Source organism: Canis aureus, chromosome 19 (genome assembly GCF_053574225.1).
Source record: "Canis aureus isolate CA01 chromosome 19, VMU_Caureus_v.1.0, whole genome shotgun sequence".
NCBI classification, from domain to species: domain Eukaryota; kingdom Metazoa; phylum Chordata; class Mammalia; order Carnivora; family Canidae; genus Canis; species Canis aureus.
The window spans coordinates 44,912,203-44,934,192 of NC_135629.1; the positions used below are offsets into that span (position 1 = coordinate 44,912,203).

General features: G+C 47.4%; 1 protein-coding gene across 10 annotated transcripts in view; it reads right to left on the minus strand.

Moving 5' to 3' along the window:
* The window catches only part of GATAD2A (GATA zinc finger domain containing 2A), a 117,131-nt gene that overhangs the window by 14,609 nt on the left and 80,532 nt on the right, over positions 1–21,990 (minus strand). For all 10 annotated transcript variants that reach the window (XM_077859258.1, XM_077859255.1, XM_077859256.1 and 7 more), the window contains 4 exons: positions 3,006–3,138; positions 2,746–2,877; positions 1,403–1,492; positions 457–588 (listed from right to left, as the gene is read on the minus strand). In XM_077859258.1, coding sequence (XP_077715384.1) covers positions 457–588; positions 1,403–1,492; positions 2,746–2,877; positions 3,006–3,138 — 487 coding nt within the window. The remainder of the gene's footprint in view (positions 1–456; positions 589–1,402; positions 1,493–2,745; positions 2,878–3,005; positions 3,139–21,990) is intronic.

Here is a 21,990-nt window from a genome sequence, read left to right on the forward strand (position 1 = left end):
AGATGATGAGAGGGACGGGGCACCTGGGTGGCTCAGTTGGGTAATCCAATTCTTGATTTTGGCTCAGGGCTGTGAGATCAAGCCCTGCATTAGGCTTTGTGCTGGGTGTGGAGTCTGCTTGATTCTCTCTCCCATTCTCCATTTGCCCCCACCCCACCACTTGTGTGCTCATTCAAAAAAAAAGTTTCTCCCTTTTCTAAGGCTGAGTAATATCCCACTACATGGATACTCATCCCCCCCCACCACACACACTCTAAAAAAAATTAAAATAGATAGATAGATAGATAGATAGATAGATAGATAGATAGATAGATAATGAGAGGAACAATGGATGGAGGGAAGGGTTGGGACCCATAGCCCCCAACCTGATGACCAGGAAGGGTTGTTCTCATGGGTAGCTGGTTGTTTGGAGTAGTTTGGACACTCTCTTACACTCTAAACGCATACCCTGCTCACCTGAGCCCCCCTGACGAGTGGGGGCATGACGACCTGTGAGCTCGCCTGTGGCCCCAGCTTCGAGGATACCTGCTGTCCACCGCGGACCAGGGGTGGTGGGATGACACTGCCAGGCATTCTTGTTGAAGAAGTCTGTCAACAGCACCAAATCCCAGATTTTATATGTTTTTTTTTTTTTTTTTTTTAACAAACAAGTTTGCTGTTTTATAAAAATAGACACTTGGGGACACCTGGGTGGCTCAGTGGTTGAGCATCTGCCTTTGGCTCAGGGCGTGATCCCGGGTCCCAGGATCAAGCCCTACGTTGGGCTCCCTGCATGGAGCCTACTTCTTCTGCCTGTGTCTTTGCCTCTCTATCTAGTTCATGATTAAATAAATAAAATGTTTTTAAAAAGTATATACTTGTTTAAAGGTGGGGTGGGCACTAAAATGTGTATCTATTCTAAGCACAAAAGAACAAGGAACATGGATTATGACAACAGCTGTGCAGACTGGGGTCATTCAAGAGTGAATTGTACCAACAAGGTAGCATATTTTCACCCACACAGCCCCTACAACAGCAGAAGTCCAGCTAACATGCTCTGGGTATCACTTGCTTGCTGGTCTGAGCTGGGAGCTCAGGCCTATTTGAGGGAAGATAGGCCCCTGTTCAAACCTTGGTCTTGTGTCTGGGAGTAGGATCTCTGCCTCTTTCACCCTGTGGGCAGGAGGTCCTGCTGGGTCCCATAACCTTGGGAGTGTTGAAATGAAAGGAACCTGATCTGCCCAAATCTTGGTTCTCTCTCCAGTTTTGCTTGGAGCTGTCATAGGAGGAGCCCTCTTGGCGCTGGCATGATTTGTTCATGATGTCAAAAGTGGCCTAACCAATCTAACCAGAAGGAATGGGCAGGCTTTCATAGGAACTGGATCAGGACTGCTCAGGAGCCTAATAAAGAGGGAATACTGACCTGAAGGGATGGCTTGCCAGAAGGAATGTTCTGGGTGCCCCGCACTAGTGGGGGAGGGGTGGTCACGGCACTCCCAGCAGAGCCTGTGGGCTGTAAGAGAGCAGGACACAAAAGATGAGGGGATCGTCAGCCCCACTCCCTCACACAAAATCCAGACGGACGATTGGTTTTCTTCCTCTTCCAAAGGCACCAAGCTCTAAGGTTCTGTTTCCAGCCTGCTAAATTCTGTAGCAGGAACTGACACGTTTGAAATGGACAGAGGAGAGATTTTCCAGCATCCTTTATCCCTGGGGATGTTTGACATCACTTTGTGGTTCAAGAGCAGGTTTTGCCTTCCAGGGGATGTGAAGGACTCGTGGTGATGGCTGAGGCAAAGGACCCCAGACCTGGACAGATTAATCCCAACCTTAGTGAGAAAACATCAAGTCCAGGTACTTCTTAAAGTAACATATTCCACTAGAGAAGGGACAGACTTGGTTCACTCCACTGAGTCTTCAACAATTGGAAAGCAAACGAGTAACAGGCAGGCTGTATCCACTGGGAGATTAAAAGATGCCAGGCCATGTCCACTTACTGACTGTGTTCTAGTGGAAGTTCAAGCAACCCCTAAGTGAGACCAGTGAGTATCTTCCTATCCTGTTCCCTTAAGGGGACATGTGTTCTATGTACTAGTGTCAGCTCTTACTGCCCAAGATACATTTACTTTCTGGTTTGCTGAGATAGTGGTTAAAGTAAATGGAAGGGTAGCTGAAAAAAAAAAACCCAAAAAACAAACTTGACCTTGGCCTACACAGTAACCTGCATTTAAAAGCAGCAAAAGGAGCCTAAGACACCAGGGGAGAGAGAGCAGGAGAAGCCCCAGGACAGAGACTCTGGGGCCTGGGCAACATTGTGGCATGCCTCTATAGCATTAGAAAATCTGTCCACAAAACCATTGTAGCCCCTGATGGCCAGCATGGCCACCCACAGGGTAGGAGAGGCCGCTCTGTAAATGGGTTTAGGAAAGAGCTCTTAACCCAGGACTTCCAGCGGCTTCTAAGACATCTGTTCTCTGTTTTCTTGATGTCTGTAATCTACAAGAAATTTTATATACTCAGATCGAGAATATTCTAAATCGAAACGTACTGTAATATCCTCTTATTCAAACTCCCTTTTCACTAAATCTAAAATTCAAATTTCCATTTCAGACCTTGACCCTTATGCCCCTAAGGAGACTTGTCTGCCTGTTACTAGCTGCTCCAACTCCCGGTACTGAGGTGGGCCAAAGTAATGGGTCTAGGTTTCTATCCCCTGTTTTAAATGGCTCCTGTTGACTCCTGAGGAGAGACTGGATGCACACACACCTTCTGGGCAGTGGTTTCCTTTTGTATTTGACTCTGCCGCAACTTTTTTAACAAAACAAGTTTTGCTTCTTCTAATCTTAACTCTTCTTTCAGTTGTTTAATCATCCTTTCTCGTTCTTCAGGACTGCTTTTCTGCAAGGACAAGAGAACAAGCATTGAAAGGGAGAGCCACTGCCAGGGAACACAGGACCCACCATCACCAACTCCATCTGGGGATATTGTTGGGCAGGGTCATCCCCCAGAATGAGGACAAGGCTCACCATAAGGGCCTCAGTACTGGTCTCCTTCAAGGCCTCCTTCGTCAGCCCGTTCACCCTTGGGCTTGTGGGCTGCTCATTGTCAGAGAGCACAATCACATCAGGAGAGGGGGCTCTCCTCTCAGACTTCATGTCACTGTGGAGCAGGGACAGCAGGTTGTTACCAGAGTGCCTGGATGCTCTGCCAGACACCATTCCCCAGAGCCCAGCACCCACACACTCAGATTTAGACACAGTCACAGCAAGGAGGTAGGGAGCATAGCTGCCCCACTCACTCTCCCCAGTCTCTCTCCTTGGGTATTGTTCCCTACCACATACCAAAACTGACTTTCACTGCACTCACCATGAGTCACCCAAACACACAGGTAGGCGCCTAGCCAGGACTATTCTTGATGCCCACCTCTGTGTACCCAAGACTGAGGATACCTGTGTTCAAGGGTGATATGGCCATTCTGGAAGACACCTCAAACCCTTATCTACCAGGTAGTTCAGTGTTAGATAAAAATGCTCAGCCTGAGGGGCACCTGAGTGGCTCAGCTGGTTAAATGCCAACTCTCGAATTCAGCTCTGGTTGTGATCTTGCCCCCATGTTGGGCTCAGCAGGAGATTCTCTCTCTCCCTCTGCCCCTCCCCATACTTGCATGGGCAAGCAAGTGCTCCCTCTCAAAATAAAGAAATAAAATCTTACAAAAAAAAAAAAAAAAAAAAAAAGAAAAAAAAAGAAAAAAAAGAAAGAAAAAGATAAAGAAAAGGAAAAAGAAAAAGAAACAGAAAAAAGCTCAGGTCTGGATCCTGAGGCTGAGGCAGGGTCTTTCTTGGCCTTTTGTCAGGGCTCCTGTGTATCGCTGTGACAGTATGCTAAGCTTCTACTGTGTTCCTGACTCCACACAAAGTCCCAGAGACAGCACTTTACTCTCAACCAAGCAGCTGTTTGCTAAGGGCCCAATATAAACTTTGCCTTCAGATGTGGCCTCCAAGGACATCTGGGTGGCTCAGTTGGTTAAGTGTCTGTTATCGGCTCAGGTCATGATCCCAGGGTTCTGGGACTGAGTCCCATAGTGGACTCCTTCCTTAGCACAGAGCCTCCTTCTCCCTCTGCCTGCCACTGCTCCTGCTTGTGCTCTCTTACAAATAAATAAAATCTAAAAAAAAAAAAGATCTGGCCTCCACATGTGTTGAAGGGTTAGGATCCTTTTCATCTGCTGGAAAACCAGCAGCAGAAGACCAAACAAGCCCACTAGGTGGCACTGTGACCCTGAGAACAAATTCAATAAAGTTAACTGGGAGAGAGCTCCAAGTTGTCCCACTCTTCCTACTAGACTCCAGCCAAGCAGAGACAGAGTTATAGATGGAGAATTAATTTTAATAACCTACCAAACTGCCTTTTCCATTCCTGGAATGTCTCTAGGGAAGGATGGGCACAGAAGACCAAATGCTGAGGGTTCATGTCTGGCCTTGGACCCCTTCCCCTCAACCAGGGCTTTAACATCCCTCCTAAAGAGCCACATAGTGTGGCTACACCTTAATACCTCTAACCAACCTTGATGATTTAACCAGTGCTACTGTTGACCAACCTCTCACAAGAGATCAGGGGAGTGGACAAAAAGGTGCCATTTCAAGGTATACAGTCTCCTTACTGGGGTGATTAACCTGCATTCTCAAGTCCAGAAACTGGTTGACTGTTTATAAAGTGACCCAGGACGTCACATTCAGGCCTCACCAAGCCAAAGACCGATGCAATTTGGAAACCACCACTTGTTCTGTGTGCCTGCCTGCCTGCTGTCTGCCCACTCTGCCCAAGATCAACTTTCAAGGTGACCCCAGAGCTCCAATTCTATCTAGATTCTCTGGATGCACACACAGATATTGAGGGGCAGCACAAGGGCCCAGCACAGGAGCTAGAGTCACTGGTCCCAGCCGAGGTGAGCTCCCCAGGTGGCTGCATGCGGACAGAGCAGTAGCCCAGGCAGAACCATGTCTAGAGTTGCAGACTGCAGGCACTTCCTGAGCAAGAGTGCACTGAGATGATAGTAATCACTTTTTATTATCTTGAGGGCATGCACTTTTTCTGAAGGTTGAGATCTAACAAAATTCAAATTTGCTAGAGGGAAGAGGGCAGGCTGAGGGATCAAGACCATTTAGAGGCTGAAGCTTCCTGAGACGTCCACTCTGACCACAGCACTCCCAGGTCTCATCTTGGCCTGAGAGTAATCAATAACTCATCCAAGAGATGACGTCACCCCACCCCCCATCAATGATCACTCAGCATCCCAGCAGCCAGCAGGGAGTGAACTTCCTGTATGCTAATCAGCTACCAAAAAGTCATGTGACAAAGGCATTTCCCTCCTTGGTCATGTGACCCTTTAACTGTGCCTTCCAACATGAAAACCATGGCAACAGCCAGTTCTAACCGGTTTGTGACATGCAGCCTTCATTTTGAGAAGTGAGGTAGGGCTCAGGTGCTGTCAGAAAATGGAGGCACCCAGCTCACCCTGGGGCTGCCCAGCTGCAGGCACTTCCTTTGTGGCACCAACCCACAAGGAACTCTTGGTATATTACAGGGACCAGGGCTACCTCTTCCAAACAGAGAGGCCACCAGCCCCTCTAGTTTCCAACATGGAAAACTTTCCTAAGCTCAATTTTTAAAGCAAAGGTGCTTCAAAAGTCTTCTCAGTACTTTCTCAGTTCTTTAAAAAAGAACACCCCTTTGACACAGGCTGAAAATTACTATGGGCAAATTGTTTTAAATTATAAAACCATTTAGGCAGAAGAACGAAACCAGAGGAAATCTAGCCCAATATGCCAGGGGGATAGCACTGTGGCCAGGTACACTGCTTTACTACTTCAGTCCATGGTGGGCACGTGGGCACCAAGTTTATTTGGAAGCTATATGATCTCAGAGCAAATCCAATAAGCTCATCTTGCCCATCTTGTGAACTTTTATATAAAATATTATTACCAAAAGAGTTTTTTAAAAGACTTTATGAGAAAGATATAGCAAGGGAGGACAAGCAGGGAGGGAGGACAGAGAGAAGCAAGGAGGCTTCCTGCTAAGCAGGGAGCATGATGTGGGGCTAGATCCCAGGACCCTGGGATCATGACCTGAGCCAAAGGCAAACTCTTAACCGACTGAGCCACCCGGTGACCCCCCCCCCCCCCAAATCAAAAGACTTTATGTGACCTATGAAAATCCCTGAAAGCAGACCATGCTATTGTCAATAAAAATGGTCTCATCATCTCCTCCCCTGTATGCCAGCCCTGGCTAAACAAACACAAAAGTTCTGTTACCTGCTTAGAACTTCCATCAAGTTTCCCAGAGGAAAGGCAGGGATTACATAATCTTAATTCAACAATAGATCCCATGTCCTCGGCACCAGGCTACCATCCCAATTGCTTACCAACTAGCAGTCAGGATAAGGTTAAAATGTAGTGTTCTTCCAGTCCATTCCAGGGGAAACAGTCTCATCAAGAGAACACAGAAACCATCCTTGGCACCTCTGACCTTTGTTCTCGGATATGGGAAAGGGATACTTCATCCACAATCGTTCATTCATTTACTTACTCTTATTTGCTGAAAACCCACTAAGAAAGCAGGTGCTATGCCAAGCAATAGGGATAAATACCTGGATAAAAGGAAGTTCTGTGCTTAGGATCCATCAGGAGGGACAGATCCTCAAACCAGGAGGGGAGGGGTAAGTAAGGGAATACCCACAGGTGAGAATGGACCACCAACTTGCCTTGGCTCACTGAACAGCTTCAGTAGAGCTCAAAGAAATGCAGCATCTTGTTACCCCAAAGACCTGCTCTCCATCAAAAACTGCATTTCACAAGATCCCCAAGATTTTTTTTTTAAAGACTTTATTTGAAGGGGAGAGAGCACACCAGAGTGGTGAGGGGCAGAGGGAGAGGGAGAAGCAGACTCCCCACTGAGAAGGGAGTACGATGTGGGACTCTCATGATCATGCCAAGATCATGATCCAAGCCGAAGGCAGACGCTCAACTGACCAAGCCACCCATGTACCCAGATCTCCAAGATTCTTGCACACACTAAAGAAGCTTACGAGGACTGTAGGCTCAATGAATTCTTCTCAAGACAACAAATTCCAGAGCCAGCCTAAGTAGACAGGTATGGCCAGCCAAAACCATTCCCTGCCAGAATCCTCCCTCTTCCTCTCATCTTTTGGGCCTGGCTGGGTAGGGAGAGGCAAGTAGCTACTAGCAGTGTTTTAAGGGTAGGGTGGGGGGCATTGCTAGACCTAACACCAGTCTCACCAACTTCTGCACTCACCTTGGCTCCACCAGACCCCACCCCACCCCGGGGTGTTCCTCCACTGGAGCCCATTCACACCTCCCAGGCCAAACTGATCACCAGGCTTTTCCAGCTCTCAGCCCCTGTAACCCAGGCTCCTACCCAGATATATCCTGCTTAGGTTCCTCCTGCCTTCACTATGGATCCCTCCATGTAATGTCCCTCCACCACATTCCTAAGGCCCCCATGTGAGCCCCAACTCACACTTCAAGACACACTTGAAACTAAATGCCTTCAGAAAGGTCCCTGGCTGGCTCAGTCCTCCAACATGCCAGCCTGGAAGCATGATCAGCACTCCTAGAGCACTCATGGAGAACATCCTCCACAGCATGCATGCCTGAGGAAGCCTTCTTAGCTAAGCCCAGTACTGTGCATCATGGAGGCAGGGAGGGAGCTCAGGGCAGAATTCTGGGTTCCACTGAAGGCTGAGCAGAGGAGAGGCTTCCCTGAAGACAGCCAGTTTATTCACCCTCACTCCAGCAAACTAGTCCAAGGAAAGTACCTTCACCTTTCTACTGGGTCAACCCCACAGTCTCCCAGAGTGACATTGTCATTACCTATTTGTCAGGCAAGTTCCCTCACCCAAGCAGAGGCTTGGAGGCCATCAAAGGCACAGGAGCCAGGGCCCCACAACCCCACCTGGAGTCTGTCACCATGAGGCCCAGGCACTCAGCTTCCAATGAGGGCCAAGATATTCCCAGGCTAACCCAATAAGCAATGGGCAAGAGGGGCCCAGCCCTGATGTAACACAATAGCCCCAAGAAAGGGGGTGATGCCCCTTACTTCCCCAGGGCCAGAGTCTTCCCCGTGCCCTACTGGCTGGAAGTGGGGGGCAGGCCAGGCCACAGGGCCTCCTCCAAAGCCTGTGGCTGTGCTCACAGAAGCTCACACAAGTAGGTACTGTGAACCAAGCTTACACACTGGGGGCTTCCCCCACAAAACTGTCTGAGTTTCAGCTGGTTCTGCCTCTTGTTTTTTTTTTTAATTTTTTTTTTTTAATTTTTATTTATTTATGATAGTCACAGAGAGAGAGAGAGAGAGGCAGAGACACAGGCAGAGGGAGAAGCAGGCTCCATGCACCGGGAGCCCGACATGGGATTCGATCCCGGGTCTCCAGGATCGCGCCCTGGGCCAAAGGCAGGCGCCAAACCACTGCGCCACCCAGGGATCCCGTGGTTCTGCCTCTTGTAAGGAAGGGCCCAGGGCAGGACATTTCCCTCTTTGTGCCCCCTATACCAGGACAAGAATTCCTGCCCTGCTGCCCCTCAGGATTGCGAGTGAGGTGAGACCTCAGTACTGAGGAGGCTCAGACACTGTAGATCATCCTAGGCCCCAAACAGTAAAGAGCTGCTTGCCATGAATCCAAGCCTGGCACACAGCAGACAACTGGCTATTGTGGGTTAATATTCAAATGTTCTCAAACCTGGGGTGGGCAGGAATGAATCTGTTCTATGAACTGCTCTGTCCTACCAGCTGGAGCAGGGACTGGCACAGTGGTACTCAGGAAACACAGCTGATAGGCATAACTACCTCTTCTTCCTCTTCCTTAGTACCTGGTTCCAGGATTGTGGGGGTGGGGGGGGTGTCTGTGAATTCACAAGGAATCCAGTAACACCTGTAGATTGACTTAATCACCTTGCACATGTGGATGTCTCTTTCCACATGCACATATGTCACACTGCAAAAGGATGTACAAATTCACCTAAAATGATTTCTGAAGGGGCACCTAGATGGCTCAGCATCCAACTCTTGAATTCAGCTCAGGTCATGATTTCATGGTATGAGATTGAGCTCCGTGTTGGGCTCTGCACTGAGAGTGGAAGCCTGCTTAAAATTCTCTCTCTCCCTCTGCCCCTCCTTGACCCCCATATGCTCAGGGTACTCCCTTCTCTCTTTAAAGGGAAAAAAAAAAAAAAAAGGATTTCTGAATTGTGTCATTATGTCTTTTCAAGTAATAGGTCCTGGAAGTGTAACTCCTAACCTGTGAGTCAGGACTCTGGACGATGTTAAGGAGCCCTAATACAATTGACAAATCAATGTACCACTGTGCTAGACCTTGATGAGGCTGCCTATACCTTTCCATGTTCACACACCCACCCAGTCGTGTCCCCAAAACCTGGGGGTTTTGTGGCTCAAACTGAACTACAGGAATGCAAAAGAAGCAACACTACAAGCTTTTGAGGCAAGGTTACAGAAGCCTTGCAGTTACTGCTTGGGCCCTGAGAATGCATGCTCTGCTTGGGGTCTCACTGCAATGAGGATGTCAAATTAGCTGTATAGAAAGAGGGTTAAAGACATAGAGACAGGGCTAGCCATCCCCCTACATGAGTGAAAAAGCCACTGGGGATATCCAGCCTGGTTGAAACAGGGCTGCAAAGATAAAAGCCCAAGAAGCAGTGCCCACCTAGGACCATCCGATCAGCAGACACGACAGACAATGCTACACCAATACATCATCATTTTAAACCACTAAGCTAACAGAGCTGACAGCCCAGCTCTGCCCCCAGGGAACTAGCCCACACCACTGTAACTCCATAATCTCTCTCAGAGACTGTCCCCAGCAAGGAGATTCACTCTAGAAATTACCCTGGAACAAAAGCAGGGAGAAAGAATGTGGGAAAGAAAATAAGTTTACAAGCAACCACCCCTGCTAAACCTCTAACCCCCCCCGCCCCCCCACAAAGGACCAGCAGCAGTTCTCTGTATATGGAGGATGGCCATGGCAAATGCAGAATTGAGAGGATATGGGAGAGCAGCTCCAGAAAGGCCCAAGAGACCAGAGGTGCTCAAAAAAGAAAGGAAGTGAACAGAGGGTCCCACAGGAGAGGAGGGGGCCACCTGTGTCTGGGAGCCACCATAGCCTCAAACACTACACTGAGTGGTGTGAATCAAAACCAGAAAGCAATTCCCCATGCTTAATCTAATAAGCATCCCCATTCCAGAAACACTTCTAGAAGAGTCCTACAAGAGAAAGATGGTTACCACAAGCTCCCAGTTTAGTCCTATCACATGGCAGGCCCCTACACATGCTTCTGGGATCTTTCATGGGCTTCTGGACATGGGGGCTACTGACTAGACCCCACAACAGCCCCCCCTCCTTTCTCAAGGGGTGCCATTCACCTAAGAGACACTTGATGTGATTAGAAAGGGAGCTCTGCTCACACAGACACAGGCTGTGCCCCAAAGCTGAAGACTTATCTGTCTCAGGGGATGGCAGGCACCGCAGGGTGCCTGAATCCCCTCCCCAGACCCTTAGGGCTCTGTAGCCCACCTGCTTCCTGCCTGCCCAGGCCCCTCTTCAATTCCCTGGACTCCCTTCTTGGCATCCATTACCATTTCTCCCAGCCCTGTAACTTGACACTCTGTTGGCTGGGATGTCAAGAGAAAAGCCCAGAGCCTGCTTTGTAGGGGCTGGAAAGTCAGAACACATTTTGCTTCTTGGCCACAGAGGCCATGGAGGTGAGCAGCTGGGGATGAGATTTTTGAAACTTAGCCATCATTCTTCCTGGAGACTTCAGGTCCAACTATTACTCTGAGAATCCATTATGGCACACCCTGCCATGCCACAGATACCGCTGAACATCTTAGAAAGAAGAGAAGGAGCTCCTGTGGCCAGGCTCTGGCCCAGAGAATCCATCCCCCCTCCTGGGCCCCCAGTAAAGGTGGGCAGTCCCAAGGTGCATGGAAAATGCAAAGGAGCACTGTACTGTCAGCAAGGCCAGGAAGCATTCAGCCTGTCCTACTGGGGCTCCTTCTAGGAACACAGGAACCCCTGGAAGTCACAGCCTGCCCAAGGAGGCCCAGAGGACTTCACTGCAATAGGAGCAACAGGGGTCAGTTTTGGGAGCATGCAGAATGACCAAGGGCTGTAGAGATAAGGCAAGGATGGGTGAAAGCACTCCTTGGGCCAGAGAAACCAGATGTGATCCCACATAAAGACCCCCCCCACCAAATGGCAATGGGGCAGCCTCTGGGCAAGCATCCACCCACAGAGGTCACCGGCAACCTAATCCTGCCAGCATCCAGCATCTCTAGCAAGGATCTGATACCACCAGGAAAGTTTAATCCAGTTCAGTACACTCTGCTCAGAAATTTGGGAAGGGGCACTTGGAAAGGGGACCAATGACCACAGTCATAAACTGAAAGTTTGATATACATTAGATTTAGAAAAATCACCCAGGGATCCCTGGGTGGCGCAGCGGTTTAGCGCCTGCATTTGGCCCAGGGCGCGATCCTGGAGACCCGGGATCGAATCCCACATCGGGCTCCCGGTGCATGGAGCCTGCTTCTCCCTCTCCCTGTGTCTCTGCCTCTCTCTCTCTCTGTGTGACTATCATAAATAAATAAAAATTAAAAAAATCTTTTAAAAAAAAAATCACCCAGGACATTTGCTGATAAATAAAAATTAAAAAAATCTTTAAAAAAAAAAATCACCCAGGACATTTGCTGACCCTTTACAAGGGCCATCCCTGTGCCACCACCAAGATGCACACTTCTGTGCAATCCTCTCAATTGCCTAATCGTCATTCCATTTACAGGTGAGAAAATAGTCTGAAAGGCGTACTTCTCGAAGTCACACAGGTATGGCCTGCAGATAACCTGGGCTCATACTAGGCCTAGGCTTCTGTGGACCCTTGGCAATCCTGCCCAACTCTGGGACACTGAGGGCTGTCACATGTACCCGCACTGCATTGGGATGCAGGCCCCCCATTACAGGTCAGAACAGCTGGGTACCCATGGCCTACAGAGAGCTCAATGGTACCCCAGAAAAAGAAACAGAAGGTGGGAAATACCAGGCTCCACATGACTGTCAACTCTGACACCTCTAACTCAGGTCATCAAATACCATTTTTGGACTAAAGAAAAAATATTTTTTTAAGATTTTACTTATTCATGAGAGACAGAGAGAGAGACAGAAACATAGGCCAAGGGAGAAGCATGCTCCCTGCAGAGAGCCTGATGCAGGACTCGACCCCAGGACCCCAGGATCATGACCTGAGCCAAAGGCTCAACTCCTGAGCCACACAGGTGCCCTGAGGAAAATGTTTTTATTTATACTTAGGATCCTGGACAGCCAGCAGCATCCACATCCCATGTCCTCGAGGTGAGAAAGAGATGATGGTGTGACAACATGGATACGGAACTTGGACTTGACTGGGAAACAACTCTCCCTACATATGGACTACCACCTACCCAAGAAAGCTGGGTGGGGTTTTGGCACTCTGGAATCCTGACTCCTAAAGGGCCTGAGGCTTGGGAGAGCAAGAGAAAAAGGAGCATGGGACCCCAAATGCCACAATACTAGTGATCACAATACTAGTGATCCCTCCTTTGTCCAGTCACCATATCCACATGCCAGACCAACCTTCCTCCAGTGAGGAACACAAAAAGAACACAGGAGTACTCTGCAGCATGGAGCGATTCACTACATCACATGAACCCAAATACACTTCTCCCAAGATACCAGCTCCCTCACCAACTCACAGCAAGAGAAAAGTCACCGATGTGTAGATGAAAACTACACACCAGGAACAAACACTGCTTTGCAGCTTGCAGCAACTTCAAACTTCTGTGATAAATGGAGAGTGCTTACTTTGCCTGAAAATTTACTGCCCCCTTCTAAAAATCTGTTTCAAACTGCTGGATCTTCCCCCTACCTAACCCTGGCAAATCCCAACTTGTCCTCCCAGCAACAGCTCAGGTGCCCCCCACCCCCAACAGACCTGTTCCAGCTACTCTGAGTCCAGCAGGACCATGGGACACTAGTCATATCTCTGTGGTTATGAGGACTCTATCCAGTCACCAAACCCCAATGAGCCTCAGTTACTTCATCTGCAGAATGGGATTTCATTGATCTCCAGGGGATGTTGTAAAATGTAAAAAGCATAAAACATGCGCCTAGTTGACAAATGACAGCCCCAGCCCTTTCTCCCTTCCTCGCTGAACATGATGTGCACAATCAGAACAGTCCCCATCACTTTTGCAGCTATAATTTAGCTCTGAATTTGACTCATCTGGCTACCTGCTTTGCAGTCAGAGGTCCCTGGGGACAAGGTCTCATGATGAAGCCTTCTCTTCCTCCTGCTGTCTGACTGGCTAGGCCATTAACCACTACTGCCTGAGATAGGACCACACAACCCTGATGGACATCCTGGTCTCTGTCCATGCTAGAAAGACCATCTCCAACCCACCTAAGCTCCTCTGCATTGCACCCAGCTCTTCCAGGTCGTTGTCGTAACAGTGAGACAACAGCTGTCTTTTTCACCAAGTTAGGACAGTAGTGCCAAATGCCAGTACTCAGTGACACTATGCTGTAGGAAAAGCCTGGGATGAAGTACAACTACTGACTTTATTAAACTTCAACCCCTGAGTACACATCTTTTTAATATTCTGCAACAAGATAAAACACTTTTCTTGCTTACCAAAGCAGGACAGCCATCCAGAAGAAAAGCATGTGTGTGAACGTTCACAACGCTTGAAGGAAGGACTGACAGACACACTGTGGTTATTCAAACTGGGTGTTTGGCAGACATTTTCCCCAGAATGGTTAAAGCAAAGCCCATTTCTTCGGAAACAATCAGCAGTACTTGCTGCCGATGATAAAGTCCAAGCTTTCAACAAACAAAATATAAAACTTTGGAAAAATCTGTGTTTGCAGCCATGAGTCCAAGAGATCAGACATTAACTAATCTGATTTTGTGATACTGAATAATGTAATGTGTCAGTATTTCAAAGGTCTCTAACTCTGTAAACTACTATTTTCTAATGTTAAATGGCATTACAAACTCAAATATGAATAAATGATCATTCAGGGGGTGAAGACACAAATCACTCAAGCAGAAGAATCCCAAATAATCTGTGTAGCTGCTTTGCTCCCAAGGAGCGAGTGTATATATATGACTCTCCACCCCCCTGGGGTGGGATGCATCTAGTGATTTCCTTCCAAGGAGTCCAGCATAGAAAGGGGGAAGAGAGTAACTTTAAAGTGGAGACATCTGATAGATGCTACCTCAACCAGGTGACTAAAGTCAACATCCCAGTGAAAAGTCAAGTTGATGGCATGTGCTGTGGATATGGTATGCTAAGAAGGGTACTTCACATCTGTGGTCCTCCCTAAGCTCATCACCCCAGGCCAACCATGAAAAAAACATCAGACAAATCATAACTAACAGATCTCCCACAACACACCTGACCGGTTCTCCTCAAAACAGTTGAGGTCATCAAAAACAAAGTCTGAGAAACTGTCTCAGCACAGAGCTGTCTAAGGAGATGTGATGACTAAATCCAGGACAGAATTAATAAATATTTTTAAATTTCTAACACAGCAAATGGACATATTTTCACATAACCAATGTGAAAATTCACATTGCCTTCAGCAAATGTGAATTTGCTGTGAAAATGTGAAAATTTCACAATGCCTTCAGCAAAGGGATTTCCTGCGGCAAGTACTAGTCTGAACAAAAGCTCCCAAGTGGAGACCTCCTGACAAATCATGGCCCATATGTCTTTCTCTTGCTGCCAAAGTTATGTTTTATAAAGTGAGACGTCCAGGGACCCCTGGGTGGCTCAGTGGTTGAGCATCTGCCTTTGGCTCAGGGTGTGATCCTGGAGTACCGAGATCGAATCCCACCATCAGGTTTCCCCATAGGGGGGCCTGCTTCTCCCTCAGTCTGTTACTGCCTCTCTCACTGTGTCTCTTATAAATAATAAAATCTTTAAAAAAAAAAAAAAAAGTGAGACATATTAAAAATTTCCTAGGGCTCACCCCACAGATGCCCCATAACTTCCCTAAAAAATCTATTTAATTATAAGCCAACCAAATTTGGTAACCCTGTTCTTGTGGCCTTAAAAAAGGCCAACTGAACAGGCTCTGGAGTTACCCAATTCAAAGAATATGGCACCACCCAGAGCAGCCTAGACAGTCTGCATTTGCAGATGGGGGAGGCCAAGCATAGACCTCCCTCAGAGGTCAGTTTGGTGCCCCAGGCTCCCAATGCCAGGACACTATCCTGTCCATCTCACATCCTATTCCCTCCATACCTCTATTCTCCAGGCAAAGATACCTCTCCCGGGCAGCCCTGGTGGCTCAGCGGTTTAGTGCCTGCCTTCAACCTGGGGTGTGATCCTGGAGACCCAGGATTGAGTCCCACAGGCTCCCTGCATGGAGCCTGCTTCTCCCTCTGCCTGTGTTTCTGCCTGTCTGTGTGTGTGACAAACAAACAAATAAATAAACAAAATCTTAAAAAAAGATACCTCTCCCTCCTCCCAACATGTCCACCTCCACCCTCACATTCAGGTGTCCCACAAGCTTCTGGGCTTCACCCAGGCCCAAAGCATCAACTCTCTCCTCTCCAGAGAGTGCCTCAAGGCCTGCCCTTCCCACCTGACAACATAACCCTACTCAGGCCTTCTTACCAAACCCAGTGAGCCCCTGAGCATCCCAATTTTTGGGCTGTGAGCTTCCTAAAATGTTAACCAGATCACTCTTTACCACACTGCCCATGGACACTGCAAGTCCTCTTGAAGAATGGTAATGCTCTGTGCTTGCACTGGTTATTCTCTTTAGAGTGTGGTTGTGTTAAAGTGCTTTTGAAAGCTATTAAGGCCCTGCATTGAGTAACTCTGCATGTCACCAGGTCTCAGTTGTACTAAGACTAGAACAAAGCTTTTCAAAGTGGTTATTTACATCACAACTATTTTGAGATTCAAACTCTAAAAATAAGCAGTCTTATGGCTTAGGACCCAAGGAAGGGGATTAGTAACATCTGGTATGTCTCCCATCTCCACCCATCAAACAGTCTACATCTTCCCCCCCAGCAGGCCCTTCTCACCAACACCTAGGCTGCTTTGGCCACAAGGAACTCAATGTCTATGAAGGCAACTGATCCTGTTGCCACCATCTGCTTGCTGCAGGGGTCTGCAGTCATTCACCTACCCTCTTCTCCCTTTCTTGGAAGTCCCAAAGCTTCTTTCTATCAGCACTGTGACAAAGCTTACTAGACCACGCTGGGAGCTTCTGAGGCCTAGGAATGATAGCTTCACTTCAGAGGAGACAATGAACTTCATCACGGTGGAGTAAATGGTCCCAGGTTACATGGGGATATGAGTGGAATCAGGCTGCTGGACACCCATTTTCTTTTTCCACCACCTGTTACTCCCCTCAGGGTTACATATTATAATTCATGTGCTCATCTCTTTGACAGGAAAAAAACCACCTCGGAAATCTCTTGCCATCAGGCCAGCTCTCTTTCTCCAGGGTACTTTCTGCTGAGGAATGTCTTCTCAAGGTGTGACTCCTGCTTGCCCCACCTGGAGTCACACACAGGCCCTTGGGGTGGGGGGGAACGGGTAAGGCATTCACTCCTGTTTCTATCTGTTCTCCACACATGGCCCCCTTTATCCCACTCTTTTACCAGGCTAGGTGGCCATGAGGGATAAGATGGGATCCCTCAGCCAGTGTGCTTGCCACCCCCACCTTCCAGGTTTGTTATGGTTCTGGTACAAACTGTTCTCAATACAGCAGAGAACTGGCTGCAAGATATAAAGCAAAGCATATGAAAGCAGTTTTAGCTGGCATAGCAGAAGACTGGTCAGAGCCATCACATACTGCAGAGGTAAAACATTTAAATGACCTGCTACAGCAGCCAAAGCACCAGTTACAGGATGAGGAGCCTATCTTCATGTGACAAAGCACTAGCAGGAATATGTACTGAAGAGATATCAGAAACTTCAACTACAGATTTAAACCAAATAATTTCAAAGTAAGAAAATGAACTGCTGGGCAGCCTGGGTGGCTCAGTGGTTTAGTGCCACCTTCCGCCCAGGGCGTGATCCTGGAGACCTGGGATTGAGTCCCACATCAGGCTCCCTGCATGGAGCCTGCTTCTCCCTCTGCCTGTGTCTCTGCCTCTTTGTGTCTCTCATAAATAAATATATAAATAAATAAATAAGTAAATAAGTAAATAAATAAATAAATCTTAAGAAAGAAAGAAAGAAAGAAAGAAAGAAAGAAAGAAAGAAAGAAAGAAAGAAAGAAAGAAAGAAAAAGAAAATGATCTGCTTAATCTACAAATCTAATTCACATGTGTGCAAAGTTCGTGACTGCTTAAGGAGGAGTGTTTACAGGTGCTTACCTGACTGTACAGTGGCCTTCTGGTTCCTGTCAGGGCTACCACATCCAAAAAAAGGCAGGTACTACCCAGTGAGAAGGGGACAGATAGCACCTTCACAACCAGAGGAAGGTGTTATAAAAGCAATGGGCAGGTGTTCTCACCTGTCATCAGTCTGGCCTACACTAGGCCCCATGTGAGCTGGGTCTCTCTGGGTTAGAAACAGGACACCTATTGTCTGTCACTTTGATAGCCTAGCATTATCAAGTGATTTTTAGAAGTACAGGTGAACCCCTCAAATTTCATTAATTTCAAACCTGGGATAAGATATGGTCCAGAATAAAGGTAGATGGGCAGAAAGCAGAATTGGGATGAAGAGCCTACATGGAAGCAATAAGGCAGAAAATGACACGAGAGGCCACAGCTAAGGAAGGGAAGGAAGCACAGAACCAGTAACAAATTTCCAAAGGAACATAACCTCTCAGCTCCTGTGTGCTAGACATCTAAGAAAAGCAAGCAGGTGGGCAGCCCGGGTGGCTCAGCGGTTTTGTGCCTTCAGCCCAGAGTGTGATCTTGGAGACCTGGGATCGAGTCCCACGTTGGGCTCCCTGCATGGAGCCTGCTTCTCCCTCTGCCTGTGTCTCTCTCCGTGTGTGTGTCTCTCATGAATAAATAAATAGAATCAAAGAAAGAAAGAGAAGAAAAGAAAAAAAAGAAAGAAAAGAAAGAAAAGAAAAGGAAAAGAAAAGAAAAGAAAAAAGAAAAAAGCAAAGCAAAGCAAAGCAAAGCAAAGCAAGCAGGCTATGGAGACTTCTAGTTGGAGCTGATGGAGCTGCAGCCCAAGACTTCCCAGCCTCTCCTGAAAGTCACCCAGCAGTAAAGACAATGAATTAGCAAGTGAAAGGCAGCAGCCAGGCCACAACAGGTGCTAGGGAGGGGCTGGGCCCCAGAGAGCCTTCCCCAAGAGTAGAGGAGTCCCCAGACTCAGGGTAATGGTAGTCACACAGAAGGAAAAGAGGCATCTGGCTGAAGCACTTCCAAAGCTCTCATACATGAGGGTGTGAGTGTGAATCTTCCTTCCCCATGAGGAAGACTGTCAGAGAGCCAGGGTGAGGGTCACAACCACACCTACCTAGCCTGTGCAAGAACCTAAGCCATCATACCCTCCACAGCTGTGTCACATTCACCCAACTCACTCAAGAACACACATTCCAAAAACAAAACAAAACAAAACAAAAAAACCCCCACACATTCCAGGGATGCCTAAGTGGCTCAGCAGTTAAGTGTCTGCCTTCACATAGTCCGTGCTGGGCTCCCTGCGAGGAGCCTGCTTCTACTTCAGGCTGTGTCTCTGCCTCTCTGTTTATGTCTCTCATGAATAAATAAATAAATAGAGTCTTAAAAAAAACACACACATTCCAGCAGACAGCTGGCCAGGCTGTGATAAGTGGGGGCTCAGGTCACTACATGGCTGGAGAGAGGACCCCTTTTCCATCCCCACAAAGGCAGCCAGGGCAGCAACAATCACCCTTCTATCACCACAGGAAAAAGGTGACAGTCACACAACCAGGTCAGAACCTGGACCCAGACCTCTCCGTAGCTAAATCTGTAAAGAAAGACGATACTAAATTGAGAATTAAGCAGCTGAACCCCCACATTGTGAGTCAAACAGTCCAGACATTCTGGGGGGAAGGTCTGGCAATTTCTTTAAAACAATTCAACATGCATGTATTCTATGACCCAACAATTCAACCCTTAAGTATTTAGCAAGATAAATAAGGATTGATGCCCATGCAAAGACCTGTAAGAATGGTCACAGTAGCTGCACTCACACCAGATTCAAATTGCAGATTGCCTGGTGCCTATGGACAGGTAAGTGGATACACTGTGCAGAACCACATAGAAGACATTCAGAAAATGTTGGTACATACAATAGGGATGAATCCCAAAGCACATGGGAAAAGCCAGAACCCACTGAGCATATGCATGATTCCATTTCTAGAATTCACTTCTGAAAAGAGGCAAGATTAGTCTAAGGTGAGAGAGTACACCCAGTCAAGAAGGACAGGAAATGTATAAACGGCTCTTCTTTATGATGATGACTAGGTTCTATATCCTGATAAGGCTTTGGACTACACAGGTGAAAAACACACCAGGAGAGGCTCACTGGGCTTTACCTCCTCACAGGGCAGGCAACCCCAGTATTTATTCTTCCTCTCACAAGAGGCTGCTTGTAAAAAGCATCACCAAACCATAAGAATTCTACTTATGACCTAGGGAGTCATCTTGGATAAGTTAAGGGATGCACACCTTTACCGCAGGCTCCATTTCTACATAGAACAGAACAAGGCTATCCATATAATTCCACATTACAAACAGGTGACTGCACCATTATGTTACCTTCAGGTTCATTTTTGCTTTGGAAGATAACTCAGGCGTTGACATGAGTGTGGATGATGTGCCCATATACAAGACCCCACTGCAGGACAACGAAGCCTTGTTCTTTTTTTTTTTTTTTTTTTAATATTTTATTTATTCATTCATGAGAGGTAGAGAGAGAGACAGAGATACAGACATAGACATAGGGAGGAGCAGGCTCCTCGCAGGGCACCAGATGCAGGACTTGATCCCCGGACCCAGGATCATGCCCTGAGACAAAGGCAGATGCTCAACCATGAACCACCCAGGCACCCCTAAGCCCTGTTTTAATACCAAATGATGAGTAGTAACGTCCCTGGGCACAAAAGTTTATAGCTGTGTCACCGCCACAGCTCCCTTGGTAAATGCCAAAGTCTCTAAAAATGGGATAGTGATTTTATCATCAAGAACATCAGGTTTAACCAAAGGACCCTGCTTTGCAGGACAGGTAAACAGAGGGCGCTTTTAATGCATTTTCAGTCTAAGTTCGCAAGTGCTTGACTACGGAGGCAGAAAGCCAGAAAAACTAAAGTCAGGAATGGCTCTAAGGGCTCAGATGCTACTGCCCACCCTCAGTAGGCTGTGGGCCCCTTGACGGCAGATAGGAGCCCCTTTTACCCACGGGGTAGGCCCTTGCTAAGAGTGAAACCCCATCCCGTAGCAAATGAGATGCATGATGCAAAGAGGGATGGGGAGAGAGGGGGAAAACAGGCAGCTACCCAAAGGTCGCACACCCCAACAGAACCCAGGACCAGAAGTCATCAGGACATCTATAGCTACTGAGGCCCATGTAGCAAGCTACTGAGAGGTGGAAGCTGGCCTACTGGTCTGCCCCAGCTCCACCCGTGGGCCCCAGGGAGCCTCAGTCACGTTTCCTCCCAGGTAAAATGAGGAAGTGGAGATGATCTACTTTGGCGCTCTTGGACTTCCACCCCCAGCTGAGTCATGCCCCTTAACTTCTAGTTAGCTTAACTTCTAGTCTTTTTCCTGAAGACTTCTGCACATTGTTTCATATTACAGTACACCAGAAAGTGGCTGTGATCAGATCTTGTCCTATCATTTCTATCTCCAGAGATCACCACAGTGCAGGTCAGAGAGTCAGCCTGGTCCTGGCATGCTAACAACCCAGGGAGAGCTAAATCTCAGAAAAAGGCATACACAAACACATTTTCAGTAAAGCACTGGAGTGGCTGTTCATGGAGCCCCCACACCACAAAGGCCCAGAGTGACAAGACATCCGGTGCTCACCTTACAGGTACAAAACCTCTAAAGAAGAGATTCATGTTTTCTTTAGTTAAATGTTCTTCCACCCAAAGGGAGGGTTGTTCTTACTTGTGCGTAGCCCAGATTATTTCTAAAGATCAACAATTTGTGACAGAGATTCTCAATGGGAAAATACAGGAGTAGAATCTACTTATCACAAAAACAAAACAGAGAACCCAACATAACTTCCTCTGTCTGCCCCAGCTCTAGCCTCTTTTAAGAGTCCTAATTTGTTTTACCTGGTAGGTTAAGGCAGGCATGTATCTATGACCTTTGGGTTGGTCTCACAAGACCAGCTGGCTCAACTTCCACCTCCATGGATTTTTGTTTTTCTGTGAGCACATTTATGGATGTCAGAACAGAAACTAAACTATTTTAACCTCATTTATTTTTTAAATGTCCATATTGAGGTATAATTTACATACCACTAAAATTCACTCACTGTAGTACAATTCAATGATTTTTAATAACTTTAGAGTTTGCAACCATTACCACAATCCAATTTTAGAACACATCTACCACCGCCCCACCAAAAGTTCGCTTGTACCCATGAGATGCTAATCACTGTTCCCACCTGCCCCCACCCCAGCCCTCAGGCAACCACTGATCATTGTCTCTATATTAAGTCTATTTTGGACATTCCCTGTAGATGAAATGATACAACATGCAGTCTCTGGGTCTGTTGTTTCCCCACCAGCACGGTGAATCTGAGGTTTATTCATGCTGCAGCATGTATCAATAGTTCATTTAAAAAAAAAATTTTTTTTTTTAAATTTATACATGGAAGACGGGATCCCTGGGTGGCGCAGTGGTTTAGCGCCTGCCTTTGGCCCAGGGTGCGATCCTGGAGACCCGGGATCGAATCCCACGTTGGGCTCCCGGTGCATGG